Source organism: Cyanistes caeruleus, chromosome 3 (genome assembly GCF_971803275.1).
Source record: "Cyanistes caeruleus chromosome 3, bCyaCae1.hap1.1, whole genome shotgun sequence".
NCBI classification, from domain to species: domain Eukaryota; kingdom Metazoa; phylum Chordata; class Aves; order Passeriformes; family Paridae; genus Cyanistes; species Cyanistes caeruleus.
The window spans coordinates 3,484,569-3,502,841 of record NC_141703.1 but is presented as its reverse complement, the minus strand read 5'-3'; the positions used below and the strand labels follow the sequence as shown (position 1 = coordinate 3,502,841).

At 43.9% G+C, this 18,273-nt stretch overlaps 1 protein-coding gene across 1 annotated transcript; it reads right to left on the bottom strand.

The window, feature by feature from the left end:
• Nucleotides 1–1,295: 1,295 nt before the first annotated feature.
• ETS2 (ETS proto-oncogene 2, transcription factor) lies at nt 1,296–15,431 on the bottom strand. Its single transcript, XM_086879511.1, has 10 exons — nt 15,110–15,431; nt 11,942–12,013; nt 9,125–9,245; nt 7,414–7,533; nt 6,758–6,958; nt 6,059–6,142; nt 5,163–5,405; nt 4,727–4,990; nt 3,963–4,081; nt 1,296–2,903 (listed from the first exon to the last, which is right to left on the bottom strand). Exons 2-10 carry the CDS (start codon nt 12,011–12,013, stop codon nt 2,688–2,690), a joined length of 1,440 nt encoding a protein of 479 aa, XP_086735637.1. The 5' UTR covers nt 15,110–15,431; the 3' UTR covers nt 1,296–2,687.
• Nucleotides 15,432–18,273: the final 2,842 nt, after the last annotated feature.

Genomic DNA, 18,273 nt, shown 5'->3' with positions numbered 1-18,273 from the left:
GAGAGCAGCTTTTCATGGAATAGATCACACAGAACCAGAGGTTGGAAAAGATCCCCAAAATCATCGAATCCAAACTGTGACCCATCCCCACCTTGTCCCCAACCTATGTTTTGGCCCTTTCCAATGTTTTTGCTTGAACATTTTAACTTCTGGAAAACACACCACTGTGGCTTGCATGGATCAGGATGCTTCTACTACCAAGAAATTCTTTTTTTTCTGCTGGGAGAGGAAAATAAACAACTTTCCTTTAGCCTCTAATTTGGAGCCTTCAGTGATCACCCACGCAAGAGCCAACCCTGTTTTCAGTCTAAATAAATAGTTCTGTGTTCAGGGAAAAAAAAAAGCTGCAAATGAGACTTGACCAGGTTGAGAAGACAATTAGTGCTCTGCAGCCACAGTGTGAGTGAGAATAGTAAAAAAAAAATCCCACATTCATCATGACAGCAAATACTTTTTATTTTCATGCAAAATAAATAACTCCCTCAGGATCAGGACCACAGGCTAGCACTACCCCTGCCCATGGCAAGGGGATGGAAGGGGATGATCTTTAAGGTCCAACCCAAACCACCACTCTATGATTCTTTTCCTTCACAGGAGCATGGAGAAGTAAGGCTGAAGGACAAGGAAAAATAAGTGCAGCTGTTCAGGGAAGACCAAGGTGCTGCAGGACACATCCCATTTAGAAAGGCACCTTTCCCAGAAAACTCCAATCCCATGCTTTTTCACACGGTGGCTACACCAAAAGCAACAGCAAGACACAGTTTGGTAGAAAGATCAAGAGGCTTAGGGCCAGCATCATTTAATATCTGTATCTTTTACTTCTTTAATGTGTGGAAATGTTTCTGTATTTCCTGCTTCTCTGGGAGGTGCAGGGATGAAAAGGGTGATGGAGACAGTAGGGTTTCTTTGCACAGGAGAGGAACAGTTCAAGCCAAAGTTGTCATCCCTCTTCTGTTTTTCAGTATCTTCCCCCACCACTTTAAATGCTCTTTCACACCACAGAGCTGCCAGTTTCCTTTCAGAGGCACAACACAAAGGTGTTAACTTCAATTTCTACCCAGGGAGAGTGGTTGCATGCATCTAGCTCCGCTCCAGACCATCAGCCTGAGTGAGCACTCCTGCAGTATTTTCTCCAACCAGCCCTAAGCCTGGCTGGTTATTTTCTTTTGGGGGTTACTTTTTTCATTCTGCAGCTGTTGAGGGTGGTGGTAGCAGGATGGACAAGGATTGAATCACCAAACAAACAAGAAAGGAACTCCTCTGAAACTTTCCAGATCGAAAAAGCACACACAAAATTTTCTTTTCAAGAGGTTTTAATGAAGAGTCATATTTTTAAACCTCTCACACTGTACAACACATTTAAACTGTACATCAAGCTCAGATAAAAAATAAAGCTTTCTTACAAAGTACGGTTTTCCAGTGATTTTTTTTTCCTTTTTTTTTTTTTTTTTTTTGCAGTAAAAATAGCTGCTACATAAAATCCTCCTGATCTTTGAAAAGGAGTCACAGTTATTTCCAAAAATAGAATTCGTATTTTAATCATACAGAATAAACTGCAGGAAGAGACGAGTGAACTGAAAAAATAAGGCTTGTATATAAATTTTTTTTTAAAAGTACATGCATAGAAGTTGAAAAACATATGCCATTTATAAAGAAAAAAAGGTAATTTTACCCATATTAATATTTTCATTTTTCAGTTACAGAAGAAACCACAAACAGGCCCTTTTATGTCCCAGAATACAACATTAGTTTCCTGTAAAAATGCCAAAATGCACAAAGAATTGCCAGCTTCAGGCTTGGCAAAATCCTGAGCCCGACCTCCCTCCCTGCCCCCCCAAATGCATGCACACTGAGTATAGAACTTCTGCTGTCTCTCAGGCCAATTAAATATTTGCAGAAGCTTGTATATCCTAGACAAACATGAAACCCAACCCCCCCTCCATTTGATAAGTTTACATTCATCCTATTTCAAAACACACATACAATTAGTTTAATTTACACTATACAGTATCTGTTAAATAGGAACATCAGAGTTTCCAAAGGAATCACAGAATATATACAAACTGAATATTGAAATGGTATGATTTTCCCTTCTTTTAAAAGGGTGGTTGGTTTTTTGTTGTTTTTTTTTTTTTTTAACAGTTGCTACATCTGGTTTTGGACACGAGAGTGTTTATGTACCTATGCAGCACATTTCTGGAGTAGTAACAATAATAATAACAATAATAAAACGTGCTTTAAAACAAAAGTAATACCGGTCTCCTTACTGCTCATTTAAAATAAATTAGTTTGTGGTTGTTTTTAAATAACCTGCATGAGGACGGCGGTGTTTCACAAACATCCCAGCAAGAGTTCTGCTGCATCCGCTGGTTTCTCACAGCCAACCTTTGGTTTCAAAGCCAACCCCATCCTTTCAGGGCAGTGTCGAAGCGCTTGGCAGGGCAGGGCAGGTCAGAAATGCTGACCCCAGGAGCATCCCCGCGTCTCCACGCCGGAGCCAGGGCTGTGCCCGCTCCCGCAGAGCCCCACCGACCCCGCTCGGCCGCTTCCCTCCGGCTCTCCGCGGTTACTAAATGGATGAAGGTCCCGCCTTGGGCAGCCTCCCCCCGGGCACGGCGGGCCCGGCTGCCACGGCTCCCGGGCACTGTCCCCACTGGTGACTCCAGACGCACGAGCCGGGGCCGGGATCAGTCCTCGGTGTCGGGCTGCACGCCCAGCATGGCGTGCAGCTCCTCGGGGGTGTAGCCCAGCAGGTTGTGCAGGTCGCACACGAAGCGGTAAACGTAGCGCTTGCCCGACGTCTTGTGGATGATGTTCTTGTCGTAGTAGTAGCGCAGGCCCCGGCTCAGCTTCTCGTAGTTCATCTTGGGCTTGTTCTTCCTCCTCCCCCACCGCCGTGCCACCTGCCAGAGAGCAAAATGCAGCTTTATTCGACTCGTCTTCTCCTCGGTGGCCGATTAAATAAAACCCTTTCTCAGACACAGCATTTCATCTGCTTCGGATGGCCCAGCCTCACAAGAGAGGAGCTGGTGATTGATCCCACAAGAGAGCTCAACAGCAGCAAATCTCTCAGGGATTTTCTCACCCAGGAGAAGGTGGCTGACAGCAAAGGACACCAGTTTGCAGGGGATGGGCCAAAACGTGCTTAAGGAGGTCAGGTTTATGGAGAAACCACAGAATATCCCAAGCTGGAAGTGTCCCACAGGGACCAAAGTCTAATTCCTGGCCCTGCACTGGACAGCCCTGAGAAACACAGAATATCCTGAGCTGGAAGGAATCACAGAATCAACCAGGCTGGAAAAGACCTCTGAGACAGAGCCCAGCCTGTGACCCAACACCACCCTGTCAACCAAACCACGGCACCGAGTGCCACATCCATTCCTTCCTTCATCACCCCCAGGGATGGTGACCCCACCACCAGTCCAGCTCCTGGCCCTGCACAGGATAACCCCACGAATCACAGAACACCCTGAGCTGGAAGGGATCCACAAGGAACCAAACCCAGCTCCTGTCTCTGCACAGGCACCCCAACAATCCCACCCTGTGCCTGAGGGTTTTGTGCAAACACTCCTGGAGCTCTGGCACAATCTGCTCTCTCAAAAAAATCCTGTTTTACCCCTCATTTGTTATCAGGCAGCAGGGACAACTCTTTACTGGAAGTTCAATGCTATGAAGTTCTTTGGAGTTCATGATTTCTATCCCCTCTTTTTTCTTTCCTTTTTTTAACATCAAAAAGTTTCACTGGACTTTTTATGCCATATCTTAATACAATAATTTCCCTACTGGAAACAGTATCAGAAAATAAAGATGCATCACTTTTAATGAGTGAAGTTCCCAAAATACTTCAAAAGCAGCACTACCACATTTGATGAGCAGCTAAACACACATCTATATCCAGGACTGGGCCGACAGAAGTCAGATCAGACCCCAAATCTTTGTTTTCACCCCAATTAGCCACATACCTCATCTGGGTCAGCAAGTTTAAATTCCCATCCATCTCCTGTCCAACTAATGAATGACTGACAGGACTTGTCAGTCAGTAACTCCAGAAGGAACTGCCACAGCTGGATAGGTCCACTGCCTGTTGGGAAAGAGGAGACACAGAAAAACCACAAATTAATACCTCTGGCAGCTCTAACCACAACCAACGTATGTGACCAGACACGTATCACAGACCTGGTAATTAATCTGATTTATCTTCTTTATAGATCAGAAAGAAACCTAAGGTTTTACTCCACAGCACAAATCTGCTCCCTCCGTGTAAAAATGAAGTCAGGTTTTTTCATGGAAACAAAGGATTTGACAAAAGTTATGGCTTTGCCTCTAACATGGATCCCTTAACCCTCACTCCCACCTCCCAAACAGCTGCATTTTGAGCTCCAGGGCTTGTCCTGAAGTCTTTGGCTTGGCAAACATCCTACAGGAAAAAAACAATCTCAGCAAGAACTACGGCAACAAGGCCTTAACAACACCTGTGGGAATTTCCAAATCTGGGAAATTTTGTCCAAGCTCCCCTCTTTTTCAAACAGATCAAAAAGTGCATTTGATTTTTTCTTGATCTGACGTGCCTGTCTGCTCCTGCACTGAGGGGATAATCCCCAAGACTTTGTTTAGTCACATATAAAACTGAAATTATTTGTGACTAGTGGTCCCTACCCCTCCCACTTACAGGGAGCACTGATGCTACATAAGAAAACAGGAGTGACCATTTTGCCTCACCACTCACCAGTAAAGCCAGCCAGGATGGCTGCTGGTATAACTGGTTTCCCTTGCTCCACAGGATCACTCCGTTCTTGGATGTAGTCTTTGAAGGACATGGTAGGTTTGCTCAGGCACAGGGACTGGCTGCAGTCATCCTCAAAGCTCTCGTAGGATGGCACACGCTGCAGATCCACCAGGGAGGACTGGCTGTTCCAGGACTGCAGCATGGAATCCGAGCTCTCGTAGCTCTCAGCACCGCTGTCGCTGGATTCGTGTTCTCTCAGCTTGCCTTTTATCAAATAAAACAGTAAAATAAATAAAATAGAAAGTGGTGGTGGTGGTTTTTTGGGTTTTTTTACCCTCCCCCTCAATCCAGCCTGTCCATATAAATCAGGCAAAGGAGGAAGAGGCGTTCAGAACAGGGCCTTGGCCTCGTGTTTATCATGCAGATAACGACTCACCAGAGTTATCCATCAGCAAATTGAGATTGCTCCTTGGGAAATCTTGGTTTACTGCACAGTAGTTCACACCAACAGCATCTGCTTGGGTTTTAGGGAACAATGGGAAGTCTTGTTCTGGGTTGAGGAGATTCGGTGCCGTGGAAGTCTGACAGACGTCAGTCAGGAGATTGGGTTTGGGATAACTGAGGGGTTTAGGGTATCCAGGCATTTGCATTCCATAGGAATTCTGATCTACGCTAACAGCTGAAAAAAGAAACCAAAGAATTAGATGATTTTCCCCTGGAGACCCTTAAACAAACTAATACACTAAATAGGCCAAATCAGATTCTGCAAATCCCCCTCTGTAACTTGCCAGCCACAAATGCCCATTGTTCATTCTTCAAGGAAACTACAGAAAAAATTGGGGAAGTTTAAGTGGTTTTGAGAAAGGCTCTCCCCATTAAGTGGTGTAATCAGGCTGAGCTGAAGCCTGACTGTGGCAGAATAAAACACACCATCAATCAAACAATCCGAGGGAGCCAGCACTGCATCCCACACACTTCCAACAGCTCTAGCACACTTCCAGAGCCTTTAAAAAGGCCTAAACAGAACTCTTGCTGCTTCCCAGCTTTTGCCCTGGTTTGCTAGAGATGGGAGTGGTCAATCTGCTCCACAGATGGAAGGTCTGGCATAGCAAGAGGAAATTTTCATTTTCTCAAAGCCTTTGCCCTTCAAATGATTTCTGATATAAATTAGGTGATAATCGAACAACACGAGGAAAGAAGGCTGGAGCAGCTGAAGTCAAATGTTCAAGCACAGTACCTATTCTGGTGCTTTTTGTTTCTACCCAGGAGTCTGTGACGTGCTTAGAATAAACTGAGAGATGCAAAATATTAAATTTTTAAAACAAAACTTACTTAAGGAATTATTATTGACCCAGTGAGGAACAGACGTGAGGTGAGAGTTCTCCACATATTGATCCTGTGTTTTCTCTTGGCTGTCTGGGGAGAGGAGAGAAAGAGAAAATTTGGGTTTATAGTTTTAAAGATCCAACCTGTATGCTATAGAAAGCTTCTGACTCTTGGGAGTATTTTGGGGTCACCATTCACAACAATTTTAGTATCACACTCTATTTGCGTTCTCTCTCATGTTAGAAATCACACTAAAAAAACCCAAACAACTTCCAACAGGCTTTGAAACCATCACACCAACTGCATTTTCACATATAACTTAAAACCAACAAGAACTGCAGTGAGCTTTAAGGTCCAACTGTTGGTTAGCTTTGTATTTATGAGGTTAACTGTTTTATTTATGAGGTATTTACAGTGCTGGTACCCCAATCTCATTTATTCCAGTGATCTTCCCAAATAAAACCTGCCCACAAATGTACTCAGCCTGCACACAGAATGTCTGCAGGTATCTGGATCTGTGCTTTGCATACCAAGGATGTACTGACAGTGCTGATAATGCTTTTATTAACCAAGTTTTAAAGTTCATTAAAAGTTTTCATATGCACTAAAGCCCTTCATAGTGAAAACAGTGTTGAAATCGAGTCCCATTTCCCTTTCTGTTAGGAGAGCCCCAAACCAAAAGCTTTTTCTGGCTCTCTTAACTACCTTTTATCATCTGTTCCAGGTGTTCCCACAGAATATCACCCACATAGTCAGGTGCCAGTTCCAGGAAACGCTCCTTGCCCAGGTTGCACAAGTCTTGGCCACTCATAAGAAACTGATGGAAGTTCACATTTGCCAAGCTGAACTCATTAGTAGCCCATGAAAGCCACTGGCAAACTTGTTGTTCAGTCCACAGCCAGGGATCTGCAAGACAGGAAGGATCCAACATTTAGAGGTAAATCTTTGCTTTTGCCATGTAGTCTTCCTTAGAACGCAGTGAATTAAAAATAAATAAAATTATTTAGCCAAGTTATTGAGTTCTGAATGAATTCAGAATGAATGTATTTTTGAATTAAAAAAAAAGCCCAAAACAACCCAGTCCTCTCTCTTCTTTCAGCATTCACTTGCAGAAACCAGAGATGTCCTCAGCTTGCTTGATTCTCTCTCATGCTGCCAAAGCATGAGCTCTCCATGCACCCATTTTTAACACCAGCAAGTCTGGCCTTTCCAAGGCAAGCTGTGCCAGATTCACATAGGATCCATTCTTGTATTTCCTACTGACATCATTCCTTCCTTTTCAAAGAGCAGCTATTCAGCCTCCTCCTTAGCATTAAAAAAAAAAAAATAAAAAAAAAAGCTTATAAATAGCAAGCACTTACTATTTGGGATACCCAGCCGACACTGTTCCTTTGTGAAACCACTGAAAGTATCTTTCAGGGCCTGACTCATCACAGCCTTGCTGCACGGGGTTAACAGAGGCAATTCACAGTTGTTCGACTCTGCAAGAAAAGAAAAGGGGTGGAGGGGAGGAAGAAGACACATTAACTTCAGGCCACTGAAAGGAGTGACTGGGTTTTGCTCTGTTTGAAGAATTTAAAAAAAAAAATAAAATAAAAAGGATGCTAGAAAGATGGTGTTTTAGGAAAACACAGATAATTCTAAAATCTCTGTGCTACTCGTTTGATAAGATTGCATCACTAATTAGAGCTTTGCAGCTTTCCATGCATAGATCCTTATTTACTCTCAGTGGTTACATAAAGTGCCTTTGTTGCAGGGAAACTTTATTTTTTTTTTTTTTTTTTTTTTGAAGGGAAATGAGACTGCTTGTTCCTATTTTACCACCCATAATTTGCCCTGAGACTTCTTTGCAACTCCAGACAATCTTTATTTAATTTGAGAGCTAAGTAACTGGCAGCAGGGTTGTGAAGAGGCAGCTTGCACTGTTCAACACTGCATTTTCAGACCTTATCATACCTCATCACCCAAGCACATGGTGCAATGGATTATTCCATCATCTGGACCAAACAAGTGTGACTGGTAACAAGCTGGGGGTGAATAATGCATCAAACCACAAAGCTGGCACCATTGTGTGTCAGTATAAATCACTGATCTACTTCACTGACTTTCAAATTTACAAGAAGATTCTATTTTAAGGATAAATTCAGCTCCCACTCAGCTTTTCTTATTGGTCAATTTTACCAGAAAATACCTCATTTTATCATAGAATGATGTCACAGAATGATTTGGGATGGAAGGGACTTTAAAGCCCATCCAGTGCCACCCCTGCCATGGCAGGGACACCTTCCCCTATCCCAGTTGCTCTTGGCAGATTCCAAGTCAGCTCAGAGCTGTGAAGCTTTTCCTGCTCTCCCAGACTATCTACAGATTCCACTTGTGCTTAATTCTGTTTTTACCACGCCCTTCCTAATATCTGCAAGGACTTGCTTTGCTGACCAGAGCAGGTGACTGATTAGAATCACACCAGAACAAAGGACCTGTGGTTTTCTGGGTTTGAGGGCTGGAGGTTTTTTTTTTTCCTTTCCCTAAGGGGAGATAAAAGCAGCATCAGGTAAAATATCTACATTTTTTCAGGGATTTTAGGCAAGGATTTATAGGGCACGCTTGGTGGAATACTGACCTACACACACACAAAATTTAAAAACCACCTTAAAACATGTTCTCCCTGTTTTTTAAGGTATGGAATAAAACATACTGAGATTTAACACCAGAGAATCAAAAAAGCTTTTAGAATATTTGCACTTTAATTATGGTTGAGATATTGCAAATTCAAATACACAAAACCCTCTTTTTAATGATTTTTAAACTCTCAGTTCTGCTTTAACTCCTACTAAGGCTTGTTCCAAAAAAGAATCAGTTTATTAGGCTACTGAATCCCAGTTCCTATTTCTTTCCAGTACAGAAAACAGCAACTATCCACAAGGCAACTCACATGAATAAAACCAAGCATGTTCACACAAGTCTGTGTATTAAACCACATTTTTTTAGGAAAATCCATGTTGCACACTCAGGAAATGTTAGACAAAAACTTCTGATCTGCTAACTGGACTAAGGAGCAAAGTGCAGACTTACCATAAGAAGTGGAGTCAAATCCTGTTGGCACTTCCTGAAGCGTTTGGTCTTCACTGAGTGAGAAAAAATACCCAGCAAAAAGCGAGTTTGAGCTGTCAAAGGTGTCAAACGCTGGCTGACGCTGCAGAGGAACAGAAAAAATACAGAACAACATAAGCATTTTGCTGGAGAGCGGTGAACTCCACTGCTAGGAAGTGTCTGGGTTTGGTTTCCTAGATCTAGAGATCAGGCACAACCACTACCTTGAATGAGCCAGCTTTGCAACTTAACCACAATGAGGGCACAGCTTCTGCTACCAGTGACTAAAACCCACTGATAAGGGTGAGGTGGGGGATGTTCTGCAGCTTACAGTAAAGCCAAATCAAGATATTCTTAGCTTTTTCCTGTAATTGAGGCTTTTGACAATAGAGAATACACATGTGTGTGTGTATAACTACGTGTTTATTTCCAGGTATATTTTAAAGAAATCCTCATTTCCTTAACCCTTTTAAATTGATTATCCACTTGATGAGGATTTGATGGCAGATCAGTAAATTATGGGAAAACTGCCAGTGCAAAACCTACAATAGATTTATGAAGTTGTTTTGTTTTGTTTTCTGAAGGACAAAACTCATCTGAACCACATCACTTGAAGCTACAGCCAGCTTTACATGACTTGAGGAAGGATGTTGTAGCAACTTTTACACTTCTGCCTTACTGGATTTGCCAGCAACCACATTTTTTAAGTCTTGCAAGCGCTCAGATGCTCAGTGAAACAATTCTACTTTCATTTTACAGCAAGGGATAAACAAGACTGATAAAAATGCTCCAGATAAAAGTGGATTCTACTGATATACTGACATTCAAGAAACACTGTTATATTTTGAAAGCCTAACTCCTTTCAAACTGGACTTGTGCCGTGTATGCCTGAAATACTGGAATGAATTTAGTAAATTCCCCCCAACCACTTCAGTCTTTGGGGGGGGCAGAAGGAAATGTGAGCAGAGGAAGAAATAACTTCAAAAACAACTTAAGACTAACTTGCTCGTTAGTCACAGGGAAACTGTATCTGCAATATCTTCAGGTAAAGATGGATCAAAGTGGCCACTGAGATTTTTTTAAAGGCACCTGAGGATAGAACATTGCCCTGGAAAGCTGCAGCTGGCTCGTGGCAGCTCCTGCCCTTCAGGGAGCTGGAGACAAAGGCAACTTGCAAATGTTTATTTGGTTTGGGCAAACACTGATTTGCCAGCTTGTGCCAAAGGAGTGGATTTAGCTGAGGACAAGGCAAGGATTTCTCAGGGCAGTGTTCAGGTGCAATGCAAAAAGCAACCTAAACTATGCTCCTGGAATAGCAAATTAGGATTAATTTCCCCTCACATTCCCTAACATTTCATGTCACCACAAACAGTATGGTGGTCACTCAGAAATCTCCTGGCCAGCAGGGACAAACTGTGGACCTCTGGTTCAGGTACTCCCCAACTCAAGTCAAAGCCAGCCCTTGGAAAGACTCATGTCTGAATAAAACAAGTTAATAACAGCTGCCAAATCTGCTGGTAAAAGATTCTTTATACGTTACTAGATAAAAGCTCTGACTCATCTCTAGCACTTAAAAAAAAGGGCAAGTTCTTTCAACACAATCTGGAAACTCCTGCATTTTGTGTAAATAGCTGACCCTTATCCTGAGTCACTGGAAAAAATGCTGTGGCATGTGAGTGAGTAAAATCCATACCGTGCTAGTTTCATATTTCAAAAGGGAGAAAATTATTGTGTAAGCACGTTCTTGATTTAATAGTAGTAAAAGAGGGAAAACACAGTGCAGAATGAATTCTGCTCGTCCTATCAGTTACACAACGACTTTGTTTGGCTTTTCAATACATGTAACTACTGCAGAACGAAATAAAATGAAATGTGAACAGCTACAGCACAGCAGAACACAAATCTCTGACTTAATTTTATGACAACTGAACACTGAGTAAGTGTTTAGAATAAGCACTGTGTTAAGAGCACACAGATGTTAAATTGGGGGATCGCTTGGATTTTTTTGTGAGGAGTAAAAAGCTAGGAGGGGACATAAAGAGTCAGAGCAGTCAGCATCCCAGAGCCTCACTGATTCTTCAAACCATGGCCATTCCTCAAAGCTAATGAGAGCAGAAAGGGTCTCCCTAACCTTTAATTGGTTAACATTAATCAATGCTGTGTAAAAAGTTGATATTGGGATTAAAAAGCAACCTGAATGAAAGGGGAGGGAGGGAGCCCTTTGAGACTGAGCCTTTATAGTCTGCTAACCTCAGTTTGTAAATTGCTTTCAAAACAAATAACAGACACAGTCTACCCAAAGATGAAAGAAATGTAATAACTTTTGGAGTTTTTACAATGTATTTGGCTTCCATTAATAACAGTTGTAAGTGAACAATCTACTTTTATTCCAAACAATGCTCAGGAAAGTACCAAACCTGACCACTCCTATCAGAAGTGGCCTCTGCCAGTCTCATCAAACTAAAGACACAAATCCTCTCCTGCTGCCCCATCTTTAACCTTTATTTCAGCAGAAGTTCCACCAATACAAGCCAATTTGAACTCAGTTCTTGTCTACTTCTTTCAAGTTCTTAGTATTTAGGGAAACGAAAGAGGGTTGAGGGTGCAAGATCTGAACCTTCCTATTTCAGTCTTGCTTTTCACATCCCCGTGGAACTCAGTGGGAATACTCTGGCAGAAGATTACAGGGGAGCAATTAAACCCATGTTCACTTGGCTTATCCAATTCCTGTTCTAGCACTGCAGGAACATAACAAAAGCATTGGCTGGATTTGGGAGGTGACAGCTCCAGGGTACTCACCTTGAGCATTCCTCTGTACATGTTTGACACGGGAGCTACTTGATCCATGTTCCTGATCCCAAAGTCACTCATCTGAAAAACGAGAGGGGTGACGTTAGAAACGCTGCCAAAGGAGGAGGAAGCAGATGTTAACAGATGTACCCGACTGCTCCGGCACAGAGCGTGCAGCAGCGAGATACAGGGAAAGCTTTCCCAACATCCCAAGCACACAGGGCAGTTCTCACCTTGCTCTTCAGCTGGAAGAGCTCTCACAGAATTTGTGGTTGCCTGGAAAGCCCACAGAAAGCTCTTGCCCACCGAGCACCTGTCTCTTTGGGGTCTTTTCCAACTTTTCACCTATTATCTTAGGTAATCAGTTTGGTGTTACTTTTGCTTACTCTGCGCCCTCTCAGAGGCCGTGATTCACTTCAGACTTTGGCTTTCAGAGGAAGAGGAGTGACAGAGTGGCACTGTGATACACCTTCACCTCCTGCATTCACCCCTCCATGCATAATCAGAGAAGCCAATCCCAGTGTCCCCAACCTCCTGCCTTTACTACTTTACTCCAAACCACAAGACTTTCTAAACACAAGACTAACACAGTTACAAAGCTTTAGAGGGCCTAAGTTTTATTTGAAAAGAGGTTTATGCAGTAAAATGCCCCATTTAAAAGGCTGACAATGGGACCACTATCAATATATTCATGCCACTGAAGTCAAACCTTTATCAATATTGCCTTTATTACCAGGAACAGAGTTGTGTGAGGCCTGTGTAACTTTTCTCCTATATATCACTGAAGGAGAAGAGTGATAAGATTCATATCCTATGGAAAAGATCAAACATGAGGAATAAAGCCAGTTTTATGGCCATTGCTACGGTTTATCATGATGCTGCAATTTAGGTGTCAGTGAACTTGTAGCTTGATACCTTATCAAGCTACACTTTTAATTTTCCTTCCCTTTTTTCATAGCACTGGGCTGAATTCCCTTGCTCCATAGCAACTGCCTGAAAACATGCACTTGTACTTAAGCAGCCACAGAGGACACTATCAAGATTTCCACAAAACTGTGATCACTTATTATAAGCCAAATCTATCATTCACCATGTTAAAACAAGAAAAAAAACCAAAAAACCAAAATCACTTTAAAATTCAGAAAAAAACCTGTAAATTAGGATCTAAACAAAATAAGCCCAGCTTGTTAAAAACTGCAACACATTCAAAAGCTGTCCATGTAAACAGAGGAAAATAAAAACAACCAGCAGCCAAAGACAAGGAACCCTTTCATACTCTTAAATAGCTAATCACTTAAAAATAAATGTAAAAAAAATAAATAGCAAGAGTCCTTAACATGAAAGGCCTATTTCAACTTGACTAGGCCTTATAATTGAAACAAAATAAACCAACTGACACTGAAAAGAATATTCATTAGTGTTACTCAAAAAGGGCAATCTACTGAACGATGTTTTTTACCTCAAACAGCACGTACAAATATTTGATCTAAATTACACATCTCATTGAGCAGCAAAGAATTTCACACAGCGTGAGTCTCACTCAGCAAGCATCCTAATCTGTTCATTAAATTTGCCACAGTTTAAACAACTGTTTATCCTTGCATTTGACTGGGCTTTTTAAAAAGTGTAAGGCAATTTCCAACACCCTTTGGTTTGCCTTTGAATTCTGCTCTGGTGTCCAGGGATAACTGGCTTAGGAATCTGAGTATTTGTGAAAATATTCTATGCATATTCTGTAAACTGAGGTCTGATCCCTGGTTAGGGGTCCAAATAAGATTCCTGGCACTTGTGGGCAATTCTGACCTCTCCACAAATCCTGTTAGGCACTTCCCTATCCACTAAAAGGGCTGGGATTCTCTCCTTCCTGCCATTTTTTTTTTCCTCTTTCTTTAGAGATGTTTAGGGCCCTAAGACAAAAGGTTTATACCAAGTGTTGATTACACAGCATTGCTCATTAACCCAAGCCCCTGCTTCTCCGTGCTGGGTTTGTTCCTAGGGAAAGCTTTGGAAAAATGAGACACTGAGCTCTGACTGGAAAACACATGGATTTCTTCAGCACGTTTCTTCCTCCAACCGAGTATCTCAAACAGAGGAATTTCTACATCCCTTGTTCATCCCTCATCAGCTTTCTCCCCATCTGCAGCACAAATTCCCAGCCCTGAGATACAAAACCCTTACAGAGACAGCACAAGGCAAACAGACCTGGAAAGGCAAGGCGGATTTCCGTGGCACAGAGGGTTAAATCTGCCTTTCTGCCGGACTTAGAAAGCTGCTGTTCCAAGTTCAGAAAAGCCACTACGGCCCAACACGGTGTGCCTGGGCCTCACCTCCAACTCCTCCACTAATGCTGATGACTGCGACTTGCCAGCTATAATTGGTTTAACTGGCAGGACACCTTCCTCAACACCCCCGCATAGCTGAGTGGGTGAACCAGAACAGGGTCAACAGGATCAGGCACTTATTAACTAATACTCCTGAATTCTGATCGCCTTCTTTTCAGCAACAGCCAGGTGCCTGCCCACAGCTGGGCGCAGCTGGGCAGCATCCACAGGGAGAAGCGAATCGCTCCGGTGTTCCCGATGGATCTGAGGGACCTTCAATGGGATTTTTCCTTGGTTTTTCGGGGGGGATTTTTTGGGAGGGGAGAGCAGGCAGGGGGATATTTTGCCTGGATGTTTTGCTGTTTTTTTTTTTTTCTTTTAAATAGAAATTTTTTTTCAGGGAAAAAAAACCAGCCTGCTCTTAGGAAGAGGGTAGGAGGGAACGGCGTGCCCCGTGCAGCCCCTGGGCTCCGCCGGGAGCCTGCCCGGCTTCTCACACACATGACACACGCTTCGCCCACGTAAAAAACTTCGGTGGGCAGATCACACAGCCCAACGTTGTTGGGGTTTTTTTTTTAAGTCCCTTTAAAGTCCTAACCAAATCCAGAGCGCGCTGCCCATTAACCCCTTCCCGCCGGGCCCGCGGCGTTCCCCGGGGGATGAGCCCCGGCCGCTCCCCTCAGCCCCTCACGGCCCCCGGGCCGGGCTGAGGGATCGGCGTCCCCGAGGAGGATCCGCGGCGCGGATGGCTCGGGGCACATCAGCGAGGAGGAGTCCGGGGAGCACCAGCGAGGAGGGGTCCCGATGAGCCCTTTCTCCTTTTCTCCCCCCTCCATCCCCGCCGCCCCCGCCTCACCTGGCCCCCGATGCCGGCGCTCCTGCGCTCCCTCCCCGGCGGCGGCCCCGGCCCCACACGCGGCGTCCAAGGGATGGAGGCGCCGCTGCCTCTCGGAGAGCCAAAATATCCTCGATGCGGCCGCGCCGGCCAACAACAACAGCGCTGATCCCGGCGGAGAGTCCCGGTGAAAGGAGGGGGGCACAGAAGGGGCGGGATGCGGGAGGGAAGGCAGGCGGTGCGTGGGCGCTGCCGGCCGGGACGCGGGTGCGGGCGGCCCGCGGTGCTGCCGCGCTGGTTCCGCGCTGGTTCCGCCGCCGCCGGGCTCCGCTCCGCGCTGTGCTGCCCGGCCGCCCTCGCAGGCGCTCTTCAGCGGGCGGGGAGAGGCGGCAGGACCCGCCTCCCGCAAGCCCGGCCCCTCCGCTTGTTGTCGTCGCTGGTACCGGCACAGCCGCGCTCGGCCCCGGCTCCGGCAGCGCCGGGGATGCCGAGGGGCTCGGGGAGGAAAAGGGGGGGGAAAAACTCTTTTATGTCAGCTGTTTTAACATCCTTCTCAGAGTATTTTTTTTTATTTTTTTTATTTTTTTTAATTTTTTTTTTATTATTATTATTTTTCTTCCCCCCCGGTTATGCGTGAGATAATTCGTGCTGGACCTTTTCCATGCTTGTTTTTTTAGTTAATGCCTCTCGTCGAGATAGGAGAGTTAACCCCTAAAATCCCAAGCAGAAACAGTCTGTCTGAGCCTCAGGAAGGATCTCTTCACAGAAAGGCATTAGAGATGCCCAGGGAGATGGTGGAGTCACCATCCCTGGAGATGTTCAAGGAGCATCGGGACGTGGCACTCGGTGCCCCGGTTTGGTGGTCTGACAAAAGTTGGGCTCGATGCTCTCAAAAGATCTTTTCCAACCCGATTCTGTGATTTTCGTAAGTAAACTGCGACACTTGGTGCTGTGGAACTTCAGCGATTATGTCATGTCGCACCTTCCGCAATTATTTTGGGGAGTTCTTAATATAAAACGGGATGCGACGCAAAAAAAGCTGCAGCCTGCGAATCGCAGATCCTGACGCCGCAGCCTGTGAAACAGAGTTGGCGTTCCTCACACCTTGGGGAGAAAATTTGGTGGCCCTTGGAAAGTTGCAAGGAGCTCAGTGACACCAAAATGTAAAGTTACTTTCTGCTGAATTTATTTTGTCGAAGTGAGTTCCCCTTGAGGGGCTGGAGAGATTTTGTGGACAGGCAGGCAGGGGTCTGTGTGGCTTTTCTTGGGTTGGAGCCACCTCACTTGCCTGATTCTCATGCCAGATCACCTACAAACGATTTATAATGATATTAAACACTTTGTGTGCATTCAGACCATGTGCCCTTCCCAGCTGCCCAGCCTGGCTGACCATGGGAGCCACCCTTGCTTCTTGCTTCCCCCTTCGCTTCCCTGGATTTTCGGTGAACACCAGGGATCCAAACCACACTCAGAGAGGAGCTTGCTCTAACACCTTGCTTTATTTAAATTTGCTCCCATTCAAACTAACAGTTGTATCATAGGGTTGTAACTTTGCTTAATAATAAGAGCCCACTAACTGCTATTTCTCAGCTCCTCACCAGATTTCAGCTGATCCTCTACCTTTGCCTGTGAATATTTCTGCCATTAAAAAGCCACAGTTTCTTTGGCCTTGCTGGTGCTGTTGTCAGAGCTCCCTCCTGTATCTTCCAGCTATTTCTGGCTGCAGCAAAAACTGGATTTTTATTTTTTTTTTTTCAGTATTTCTTTCAAACCCCTCAGAAAACTTTCTCTTTAGAAAAGCAGGATATATTTCATCCCTTAGGGTCAAATGTTACTGGGAAAATTGTGACAGTCTACTTTGAGAGGCTTAAAGAAGTGTCTTGATTATGCCAATGACATTTCTTACTCCAGGAGAGCCTGATCTAATAAGGCAACATCTGCTATAATCCTAGGGGAAACCATTAAAAACTGTATGTCAGCTGCATAGCAATTTTAATTATAACACTGACAAAAACAATTATGACACCCTTTTTATAGGGGAAACATCTGTCAGAAAGATAAGATGAAAGGCTGGGAGTTATTTATTTCTTGCTAAATTAACATTCTGGGACCCAGAGCAAAATTATTAACCTGGCCATATTTTGCTCTATTGAAAGGTCTTATTTTTTCAAGCAGTTCTTCTTATGTAAGAGCATTTAAGTTCATTAAATTTTTCTTGTTGTTAGTATAGGAACAGACTTCATTAGAAGTGGTTTGTGCTTAGTGGGCTGCATGATGTATGAGGAGGGGCTGGGGGAGCTGGGTTTCATTAGCCTGGAGAAAAGCAGGCTAATGGGGAATCTCATTGCTAATTTCAACTCCTTAATGGGAGGTTGGAGCAAAGGGAGAAGCCAGACTCCTCCAGAGGTGCACAGGGGCAGCAGGGAAAATGCCAATTCGATATTTGGGAATCGATTTTCCCAGTGGGAGTCTCTGATCTGGAGTGGCCAAAGCTCAGAGCAAACCCAGCAGAAGGTCACAGTAGAGACCTGAAACTTTCCAGCTCAAGTTTCTCTTTAATTCCATGATCCCTCTGCATTTTCAAAATGTAACATCATTAACTGAGAGAGTCAAAGGAAAAATAGGTTTGGGTTGGTGTTTGTATTGTGCCCGTGTGTTTGGTTCTAGTTTAGGAATTGTCCATCCTCCTCACAATTTTCTGTGGTTTTATTCCTGTGTGTGTTGGCACTCTGTGAGCCAGAGACAAACGGGGGAGTTATGTATCAGTTTAAAAATAATTGAATCAGCATCTAGCTGCAAACTTCTGAGATATGTTTTTTCTGATATTTTTGCTTTATTTTTTTTTTTTTTGTAGGAGTGAGGGAAAGCTAGCTGTGGTGCTCAAGATAGCTAGAAAGGGAAAAGGAAAGAAAACTGGTAAAGACTAAAGAAAAAAGCATTGCAAAGTTCTCTTTTCTGTGGTAGTCCAGATACGTAACACTTTTTTTCAGTCCTTTTTGATCACGATTTTTTTTGTTGTTTGAATGAGGACCTATGCTGAAAATGAGTGCTAAGGAGTTATTTCTGATTTTTTAAACTGCCTTTCTCTGCAATGGTGCCTCAGAAATAAGCAGAAGAGTTACTTTCTTGTAGTGAATTAAAGTAAAGGAACCAGTTAGATGTTTCTGAAGTACCTGACAATGGAT

What these genes read in the sequence shown, in the direction of transcription:
- ETS2 (XM_086879511.1), bottom strand. Translation starts at nt 12,013, where the DNA reads ATGAGTGACTTTGGGATCAGGAACATGGATCAAGTAGCTCCCGTGTCA. An exon ending in GGTCAATAATAATTCCTTAA is followed by an intron (nt 5,406 to 6,058) that starts GTAAGTTTTGTT and finishes TTCTTTTTTCAG; the next exon opens with CTGTTAGCGTAGATCAGAAT. An exon ending in AACTTGCTGACCCAGATGAG is followed by an intron (nt 2,904 to 3,962) that starts GTATGTGGCTAA and finishes GCTCTCTGGCAG; the next exon opens with GTGGCACGGCGGTGGGGGAG.